The 10,813-nt window shown below is 42.4% G+C and overlaps 1 protein-coding gene across 1 annotated transcript in view; it reads left to right on the top strand.

Annotated features, from left to right (window-relative positions):
• Window positions 1-9,716, top strand: part of LOC117794992 (protocadherin alpha-13-like) — a 106,877-nt gene extending 97,161 nt beyond the window's left edge. The window contains 1 exon segment of the mRNA XM_019795580.2: window positions 6,976-9,716. Within this exon segment, the coding sequence (XP_019651139.2) occupies window positions 6,976-7,286 (311 nt within the window). The 3' untranslated portion in view covers window positions 7,287-9,716.
• Window positions 9,717-10,813: the final 1,097 nt, after the last annotated feature.

Raw genomic sequence — 10,813 nt, forward strand, 5'->3', positions numbered from 1 at the left:
GGTTTCTAATAATCCTTGCAATTTCAATGGTGCTGGTCGTGACCTCTCCCTTTTCCGTCATAATTTTAATAACAGAGTCTTAACTGCCTGTCAGTCTTGTCCTGGCCGGTGAGCTAGATCCCCTGGGACCCGAGGAGAGGGACTTGTGGGAAGTCACAGGAGGGGGAAGGGAAGCAGCACCAAACGAGGAAATATTCTCTTAACTGACTACTTGCTGTTACTGGCCCTGGTATCTCTTCCTTTCTCATCTTCTTTAAAGGGGAGTCTCTCCTTGATTCAGCCCCCCAAATCCCAGCATTTTATAGGCAAAGCCGGCCAAAGGTCTTTAATACTTAAGATGAGGAGGTCAGTAAATGTTGTTTGTCAGATCCTGAAGCTATTATTTCACCTGAATGAGCCCCCGGAGATGTTTGCTTACACATCAACCAGAACAGGTTAGTCACAATGGTCTGTGAGAGACTCGAGAAACCAGATTTTGTTCTGCTCTGCAGTCACTGGATGAGAGGCAGATGCACCGGAATTGATCACTGTGGTTGCTTCTTGGAGTTTAAGGCTGAGTCAGACCAACCAAGACTCCAGCAAAGGCCAGAGAAGCTCAACGACATGTAAAAGCATCCCATTAGCCTTTAGCAGTCCTGCTGTGAGGGACGCCCTTGGCCAACAGGCAGAGCCGTTGATGTCCTTTAATTCTGCAAGATAAAGATATCTCTGAGCTCCGCATCTCCAGATGACAATCCTGAGGCCTCATGCAGAGTCCTGGCTGGGGCTGGAAAGAATTTCCATCCTGGGCTATGTGACAGCACCTCAAGGACTGTGGAGTGGTACCGAAACCCAGTTCTCCCAGATGCCAAATCCCAGGCATTTAAATACCAGACTTGCTTTTGTTTCTGTCTCTCAGGGACAGGGCCTGCATTTTAAAGGTAAACAGGTAGGTTCTGGCTGAGCCCAAGTGCAGATTTACCTTAGAGGGGTTATTAGTCTTCGTCTTGAGAAAAAGCATCTATGGCCCTATGTCCAAAGAGCTATAGAAGATGCCCCATCAGGGGAAGCATGGTGTAGGGAAGGGGGTTTGAGGGAGAAAAGAAAGGTTCTAGCTTCCTTTCCTTACTGCTTGCTGGTACTTGGACTAAATTGGCAATTTTCTTAGCCTGCCTTCCTAGCCCCAAGAGCTGTGCCATATATAGTTGCCCATATGTGAGTCACTTTATTGGGCTCTCACATCGAGCTGGCAATCAGGCGTAGCACTTTCAGTGCATGACTTCACTGTGTTTAGGGACAGCAGCAGTGCAGTAAGCAGAGAGCTGCTGGATCTGCTAGAGTGGCTGCCCCTTCTACCACCTTTTTGTTCATCCACTTAGCAAGTGCTTATTAAACGCCTGCAATGGGCCAGGACTTGTGCTAGATGTTGGCTGTGTGGTGGTACATAAAACAGATATGTTTTCTGCCTCTGGGATGTTACACTGACAGGTGGAGGTGAAGCGGTTGCTGCTTGGCTAGCAGGGTCATAAAATGCCTCTGCCATGGGGTTACATTTAAGCACAGACTTGAAGAATGAGGAGTCACGCTAAGAATGGAGGGGAGATCATTCTAGACAAAAGGAAACTATGTGTGTACAGAACTTGAGGTAAAAACAATCCCAAGGGGGTGTTTGAGGAACTGAAAGAAGGCCTGTGTGGTAAGAGGGAGACTTGTAGATGAGATTGGAGAACAAAAAATATCAAATCATTACAGGCCTTTATATACCATGTTAAGGAGTTTGACTTTTTTTTTTGTTGTTAAGGCAGAAAAATGTGTCTGAATAATTTTAAGCAGGGGAGTGATGTAATCTGGTTTCTATTTTTGAAGGATTTTATTGTATGTATGCTATATATCAGTTTTTAGAAAGGGGAGGAAGACTTAAGGAATGAAGAGAACTCTGGCTCCTGGGTGGAGGGCTACAGACAAGGCTGAACGAGGAAGAGGATATTGCTGTGATTCACATTCATGATAATGGTGCCCTGAAAAAAAAGGTAGTGACAGTCCAAATGGGGAGAAGAGGACAAGTCAAGGTATATTTAGGAGGCAGGAACGACAGGTATTGATGGATGATAAATGGAGAATGCCCCTGAAGTTTCCGGCTTGAGCATTAAGGTGAGTGGAGTGCTGTTTATTGAGACTGGAAAGATGTAGAAAGGACGAGATGAGAAGAATCAGGAGTTCCTTCAGCTCGAGATGCCCTGTGAGGCTTTGCAGAGGAGATACGGGATAGGCATTTGGAGACCAGAGACTGGAGCACAGAGGGAGAGGGGCTCTCCATGGAAATCTGTGTCTCAACAGCATATTTGGACGGTGTGGATACCCATGGACATGGCTGAGATCCCGAAGGAGTGAAGAGAAAGAGGAGAAGAAGGTCTAGACCCAAAAGAGAAAGGTCAGGACAGGGAACTCATAAAAACCATTGTCTCCAGAAGGGATTGACAAATGCCACTGAGGGGTTCATGACAGTGCAGACTAAACTGTGACCCCAGACTTTGGCAATAACGTGATTAGTGGGCTTGACACAAGCAATGTTACAAAAGTAGTGCTTACAGATACCGGATTAGAAGAGGCAGGGAAGTGATAAGTCAGGAGATGGAAACAGCAGATGTACAGAATCCCAAACTGCAATCAAACACAAACGGTTTCTCTGGCAGAACTTTTCACGATTCCACCGAAGGAGCAGTGTCAGATACAAGAACGCTACTGTGATGTCAAAGGGTTTCAATGTCATGGCCACTGGGATTACTTTGCCCAGACAGATCATTACTCTTCTTCTCTAGCTCTCACCTCTACTCTTCTAGAAGTCATTGTGTCTTCCAGCTGGACTCTTGGGAAAGTCTTGCATCGAAAACCCCTGTGGATGCATAATATTTTCCCCAGTCTCACTCCAAATTTCATCTCTCCTCTGGAATCTCCTTTGACTTTCTCAGGTATAATTAATCCTTTTCTTCTCTGGAATCCCCAAAACATTTCACATGTAACTTGGTCATTGCATTTATCCAATTGCCTTATAATCGCTTGAGTGCCTGTCCCAACTTGACTCTGAGCACGCTGAGGGAGGAGACCAGGTTTGGAAGGTAAGGTTGGCTCCCAGCGCTTTACCCAGATAGACCCATATTTGCAACAGGACCCTCTCCTCCTGTGCCGGGCAATATCCGCTACACCCACACATCTTTCCATCACTTCTCTGCCTCATCCAACCACCCCTCAAGGTTACAGTGAGAGAATTAGGATCAAATAATTGATTCAACTAATTTATCTTTTGTTTTGGACAGTGCAGGTGTCAAAATACATGTGTAGTCAAAATTTTCGCTAATCACACGCTACGAATTAGCATATTTTTCTTCTTTTCACCTCTGAAACTGCATCATGTACCTCTAGTTTAGGTTTTCTCCCCATTACTTGAAGACCCTTAAAAACATTTTGAGTGTAATTGCAGACAAGGGTTCTGCAATCTCTTGGCAGTTCTTAGATTGGGGGCGTCGTCCAGGTAGTACAGAATCGACTTATTCAGCTCCCTCTTCTGTTACCAGTGTTATTAAAACCTCCATTTAAAAAATGATGACAGCAAACTTGAGACCCCTGAGGCCCTTAGAAGTGGCTTGAGAAACAGTGGTGTGGTACCTGACATCAAATGAGATTCAGGTATTTCAGGGGTGATTACAAGAAAAAATACCCAGGGCATCTTTCATTGCAGAAAGGCTAAAAAAAAGTTAACATCACTATCGCTCCAGGGAATGCCCTGTTTAGAATAGTTCTTAGAACCTCAGGTCTTTTGGTTTTTTCCTTTTTTTGAAAGAGATTCTCTTCAACAATATTTTTTTTCTTTTTACTGAGGTATAGACACATAACATTATATTAGTTTCAGGAATACAGTATAATGATTTGATATTTGTATACATTGTAAAATGATCATCACATTAAGTCGAGTTGACATCTGTCACTCCACAGTTACAAACGAATTTTTTGTGTGTGATGAGAACTTGAAGATCTATTCTCTTAGCAGTTTTCAAATATGCAGTATCGTAGTATTAATTATCATCACCATACTTTATGTTATTTCCCCACGACTTATTTATTTATAACTGGAAGTCTGTTCTTTTTGACCTCCTTTACCCTTTTCGTCCACACCTGTTCCCTTCCTGCTTCTGGCCTCCACCAGTCTGTCCTCTGTATCTATGAGCTTAGCTTTTGGTTTTGGTTTTGTTACTGTTGTTGTTTTTTGGATTCCACATATAAGTGAGATCATATAGTATTTGTCTTTTTCTTTCTGACTTATTTTGCTTAGAATAATGCCCTGAGAGTTCATCCATGTTGTTGCACATGGCACGATTTCATTCTTTTTAATGGCTGAATAGTATTCCATTATATATATTGTCAAACCTAAAAATAAGATAGCCAGTTATTTTACCAGCAAAATGAGTTTATTAGGGAATAGAGGAATTGCAATTTGGGACAAGCACGTAATGGTAAACCGCAGAAAATCCAAAAAGACAAAGGAAAGGTCACTTCTTACTAGGTTTTAGGAGGAAATTGGGGAGGGTTGTTTTGAACAAAAGTTCTTTGGGGGGGGCGCCTGGGTGGCTCAGTTGGTTAAGTGTCCGACTCTTGATTTCTGCTCAGGTTATGATCTCAGGGTCGTGGGATCGAGCTCAGCGTCCAGTTCCATGCTCTGTAGGGAATCTGCTTGAGATCCTCTCTCTCCCTTTCCCTCTGCCCCTAAAAAAAGTTCTTTGGAAAAGAACAGGAGTCTGAGACTGTGGTGGTTTCTCTTTGACTTAAGGTGGTGGTTAGTATGTTGTTGCTGGGGCAGGGAGAGTTTGTCTTTTTTTTCCTTAAAAGCAGGAGATAAAATTCCTATGTGCAAAGTATCTCTCTTTGTCAAGGTAAGAATTACCTTCCTTCTTCCTGTTGTAGTGCAGGCTGCTAGGAGTGGTATGTGTGAGAGAGTTCCCCCCCTTAGGGCTTCCTGACTCCATCTTTTTTTTTTTTTTTTTTAAGTAAGCTCCACCTGCAACCTGGGGCTTGAACTCACCACCCGGAGATGGAGAGTCTCATGCTCCAGGGACTGAGCCAGTCAGGTGCCCCTCCTGACCCCATTTTAAATGATATTTTCTTTACTCGTTTTTATAATATATATCACATTTTCTTTATTCATTCATCCGTCTATGGACACCTAGGTTGTTTCCATATCTTGGCTATGTAAATAACACTGCCGTGAACGTAGGGATGCACCGGTCTTTTCAAGCTAGTGGTCATTTTCTTTTATTTTTTTATGATTTATTTGAGAAAGAGAGCTGGGGGAGGGGCTGAGGGAGAGAGAGAGTCTTAAGCAGAATCCGCGCTGATCACAGAACCCAACATGCGGCTCAATCTCAACCACCCTGAGATCATGACCTAAGCCAAAACCAGGAGCCAGAGGCTCAACTGGCTGTACCACCCAGGTGCCCCAAGTTTATGTTTTCATTTTCTTTGGATCAATACCCAGAAGTACAGTTACTGGATTTATGGTAGTTCTATTTTTAATTTTTTGAAGAACCTCCATACTGTTTTCCAGAGTGGCTGCACCCGTTTGCATTCCCACTGACAATACACAAGGTTTCCCTTTCTCTGTGTCCTCACCAATACTTGTCATTTCTTGTCTTTTTGATGATTGCCATTCTGACAAGTGGGAAACGATATCTCACTGTGGTTTTGATGTGCATTTTCCTGATGATTAGTGATGTCAGGTACCTTCCATGTACCTGTTGGCCATGTGTATGTCTTCTTTGGAAAAAAGTCTATTCAAATCTTCTGCCTATTTTTTAATCGGATTGTATTTTTGCTGTTCAGTTGTAAGAGTTCTTTATACATTTTGGATATTAACCACTTACCAGATACATGATTTACAGATACTTTCCCCCATGCAGTAGCTTTGCCTTTTCATCTTGTTGACGATTCAGTTTGCTGGGCAGCAGCTTTTTAGACAGAGTATAGCTTCTTCTTGCTTTTTTTTTTTGCTTTTGCTTTTAGTGTCAGATTCAAAAAGACCGATGTCATGGAGCTTATTGCCTATGTGTTCTTTCAGGAATTTTATGCTTTCAGGTCTTACGTTGGAGTCTTTAATCCGTTTTGAGTTTATTTGTGTGTATGGTGTAAGACAGGGGTCCAATTTCATTCTTTTGCATGTAGCTGTCCCAGTTTTCCCAACACCATTTACGGAAGAAACTGTCCTCTCCCCACTGTATATTCTCGCCTACTTTGTCGTAAATTATCTGACCATATATGCGTGGGTTTACTTCTGGGTTCTCTATTCTGTTTCATTGATCTGCTTTTATGCCAATACTATACTGTTTGATGACTTTAGCTTTGTAACATAGCTTGAAATCAGGAAGCAGGTGCCTACAGCTTTGTTCTTTTTTCTCATGATTGCTTTGGCTATTTAGGGTCCTTTGTGGTTCTATACAAATTTTAAGATGTTCTATTTCCATGAAAAATGCCGTTGGAATTTTGATAAGGATTGCATTGCCTCTATAACCATATTAATTCTTCCAGTCCATGAGCGCAGAATATCTTCCCATTTATTTATGTCATTTCTTCAATTTCTTCCATAAATATCTTCAAGTTTATAGTACAGGTCTTTTACCTCCTTGGTTAAATTGATTCCTACTTCCTTTATTGCCTATTCTGCTTTAATCCAGTACATTTTCCATCTTATTCTCAGGCAAAATAATCACAACCATATTCTTTAGGAAATTCTTCACAAGGAACCAAAAATATGTCACTAGAAAATTAGATTTCCAGGCCCTCTGGTGAGAAAACCTGCCCTCCTGATTGTTTCCAAACACTGACCTTGCGCTCAGGCTCAAAGAAAGAACCCAATTTCTCGGGAGACCAGCTTCCCCTATCTCCCACCCACTTGTGTGGCCTGGAAGGCCTGTGTTGACTCTTACTGACTTGTGATGTTCTGTCTTTCAGAACCGGAGGCAGGAGAGGTGTCCCCTCCAGTCGGTGCTGGTGTCAACAGCAACAGCTGGACCTTTAAATACGGACCAGGCAACCCCAAACAATCTGGTCCCGGTGAGTTGCCAGACAAATTCATTATCCCAGGATCTCCTGCTATCATCTCCATCCGGCAGGAGCCTACTAACAGCCAAATTGACAAAAGTGACTTCATAACCTTCGGCAAAAAGGAGGAGACCAAGAAAAAGAAGAAAAAGAAGAAGGGTAACAAGACCCAGGAAAAAAAAGAGAAAGGGAACAGCACGACTGACAACAGTGACCAGTGAGGTCACCTCATGGAAACAAGCCACTTAGCCAGTTTTTGTAATAATGGCAAATCTCTCCCATGTAGCAACTCCCCACTCCTTTCTCCTATCTCCATGAGCCCTCTCCTATAGACCTCAGAAATCTGCAGAAAGTTCCCTGTGTCTGTGTAGATCACATTGAACAGGTTTTGTCTTAAAAGCTTTACTAAGTCTGGTGTTAACTCTTTCTCTCCACTCTGGCTTGTTTTCAGAACCTAAAAAGCAGACCCAAGTTTCCTTTCTCCTCCGCCGCAAAGGAGAGGCTTCCCAGTCCCGCCAGTGAGAGGTTGGACTCTCTGCCCTGTGCTCCGGGGATGCTGTCTTGATGACACTTGCAGGGCAGGCTCAAAGGTTTTGAGATTGAGCAGCTTGGGTATCAGTGGCCACTGGGTTTGTGTGGTCACCGGCGGTACGTGAGCGCCAGACACCGGCTGGGAGGGGCCAGATGAGACTAGTTGGCACAAGGAGGGCTGGTGGGAAGAAAGGCAAAGAACAGCAGGAGCTGCCAATCCAGAGGGAACGCGAAACTAAAAGGGACCAGACTTTCTAAATCTTACAACTCAAGAGGCGGTGGCCAACCTCCCGCAGACAAAACTACCCCAAATGACGAGGCCCTAGGAGGCCTCGAGTCTGTCGGCTGTGGTGTCTTGATCCCTAAAACCCGCATTACACCGACAAGCCAACAGCTCAGTGTTGAACGGGGCCGACCAGGGCGACAGAAGCAGATCTGATATGTTTGCTGTGGGATGTCCTTGTGCTCACTTTATTACAAATTCTTTTGCACACAATGTTTATGAAAAGGCCCGAGCCTTTTCCAACACATATGCAAAAGCAAACGCAAAAGAAAACCCCAACACCTCACTTTATGCTGTTTGTTGTTTGATAGATTTATTTAAAAAAGAGAAAAATCTATAACTATAAATCTTTAAAGAGAAATATGATGAATACAGTTCCCCTCAACTCTCCTCAAAAGAGAATCCAGTCTACAGCCATTTAAATGACCATTGCTGCTACAGAAGTGCTTTAAGAGAATTGCCTGAAACATCTGTATTATACTGGCCACCTGCCAATCACAGCTTTACTTTTTCAGGTCACTCTGGGGCTGCCTCCTGCATGTATTAATTACTAAGTAAAAGGATCTTTCTCTTTTTCTCTCTTTTCTAAGAAACAATTATGTGCACTTTGAATACACAACCTTCTCTAGACAACTATATCAAGACCCCGAAACTGAAGAAAAATCATTGTTTTCTCATACACACAGTGAGCCGACTTTTCAATCCTCGAATTCTGTGATTTGTCTCGGTGTGCGAGCCCACACCTTCTCTTTGGTTTAGTTTGCCTTTTTTAGAACACTCTGAATTGCTAATCTTGCTAACACCTATGATGTTACCTGAAACCAATCTCCCATATGTATGCTGTATGCTATTATAAGACTCCTGAAATATACTTACTCTGTGCTTGTGTATGTGAATGTTAATGCAACTATTACCTAGAGTGAACTTTAAGCTTTATTGTTGAATGTAATTCCATTATATTTCCTTTTGTACACCTGTGAAAAAGTGAAGTGGTGTTTTTTTAACCATTGTTTAATCAGCTTTTGTGTATGAAAGACACAGTAAAATTTCTTTCTTAAATCAAGACACTGGTGATTCAAGGAATTTTATTTATGGTCAGCCAAGAGCTGTCTCTTGCCAAGACTCCTGCTGGCAAGGGAATGGACAAAGCTGTTGTTTTCTAGTAACAATTCTGGAATGAATACCGTACTTATTCCCTGAGGGGATGCAAGCACAAAATTTACCAATCTGACCTCGCTGAAGTCGCAGAAGGCTTTGAAATTCTAATGACATCTGGAATATCAGCTCATAGAGAAGAATCAAATTTACTGTCACCTCAGATAAGAAATTTTAATTTTGTTAAAATGTACAATTTAGAAGTTTAATTATCTTTTCAAAGTTATCATAAAAGAGGTAGGAGTCTGTTATTAAAACAAAAACATTAAATCTCAAAAAAAAAAAGAGCCTGTTTTGTCTACTTTTAGCTTCATTCTCCCATATTTTGAAGGGTGTGTAACTTCAGCTCTGCAGGATTGCATGGGGTAAAACTTGTTGCCAACACATGTGAACCATTGCTACATTGTAGGTTGTGATCATTTTGCCCCATTGAACCCATGTATCTGACCTTACGTGCCTTTTGAATACTAGGAGAATCGGGCTAATTTATTAATGATGATAATTATAATGTGTCTGTACAGCACTTTTTACATTTGCAAAGTGCTTTCCAGTCCATGTTAGTTACTAGTTATTACAGCTGTAAGGATAAAACACGTCATGTGGATTCATTTTTAATTGGTGCTATTGGTATTCTGTTATTGCTAATAAATGGAAAATGGTGGTATGAAAGAAATGGTGGTCATTTCTAAGTATAAGAGTAGGAGAAAAACAGAATGCTGATTATCATTAGCTGTTATCACTGAAGAAGTTTGCAGTATGAAGCTTAAATTGTATCCCTCTCTGGCTACCTCCCGGGCTTTTGTGTTCAGCACTAAGGCCAAACACCCAGTGGAATCAAGACTCAGACTACACAGTGTGACCAGAATGGGCAGCCAGGAGGCCTCTGGGTCACATCCCAGTACATGGCTTCGGTCTTCTCTAGTAAGAATTGCAACAAACCGATTTTTATCACTAGAGCCCTTCGGTCATCTTAATTCATTACTTGCTTAGCCTTTGCTCCTCTCTACAATTGGGCAGTCAAATAATGCCCCCAGGAAATAAACTTTTATTGAGTACAGGGCATATGCTAGCCACTGTACGAGGTAGGTTCAGTTCACAGCCTATGTTCCATAATAAACAGATTCTATTTTCCTTCTGTGGTTAAATTTTATGAGCAGTTGCTCTCAACTGGGAACAGTTTTTTTTTTTTTTTAAAGATTTTATTTATTTATTCGACAGAGATAGAGACAGCCAGCGAGAGAGGGAACACAAGCAGGGGGAGTGGGAGAGGAAGAAGCAGGCTCACAGCGGAGGAGCCTGATGTGGGGCTCGATCCCATAACGCCGGGATCACGCCCTGAGCCGAAGGCAGACGCTTAACCGCTGTGCCACCCAGGCTCCCCTCAACTGGGAACAGTTTTACTCCTCAGGGGACATCAACATCTGGAGACGTGTTTTGGGTTTTGTTACTTGGATGGGAGTGCTACTGACATCTAATGGGTAGGGACCAAGGATGCTTCTATACACCCTATAATACATGAGACAACCAGCCGCCCACGACAAAGAGTTTTCCAGCCCCAAATGTCAATAGTACCAAGGTGGAAAACCCTTGAGCTAGAGTGACCGTGCAATTTGTTGTTGAATACGTTTTTGAGATGGAAATAATAATCAGGATATGAGATGTACACTGGGACTATCTGGGGCAAACAGGGATGTATGGTGACTCTGCTTACAGAAAGAAAGAGAAACTAATATTACACTCTTATGTTAAATAACTGGAATTTAAATAAAAACTTGAAAA

This window comes from Ailuropoda melanoleuca, chromosome 3 (assembly GCF_002007445.2).
Source record: "Ailuropoda melanoleuca isolate Jingjing chromosome 3, ASM200744v2, whole genome shotgun sequence".
Taxonomy (NCBI): domain Eukaryota; kingdom Metazoa; phylum Chordata; class Mammalia; order Carnivora; family Ursidae; genus Ailuropoda; species Ailuropoda melanoleuca.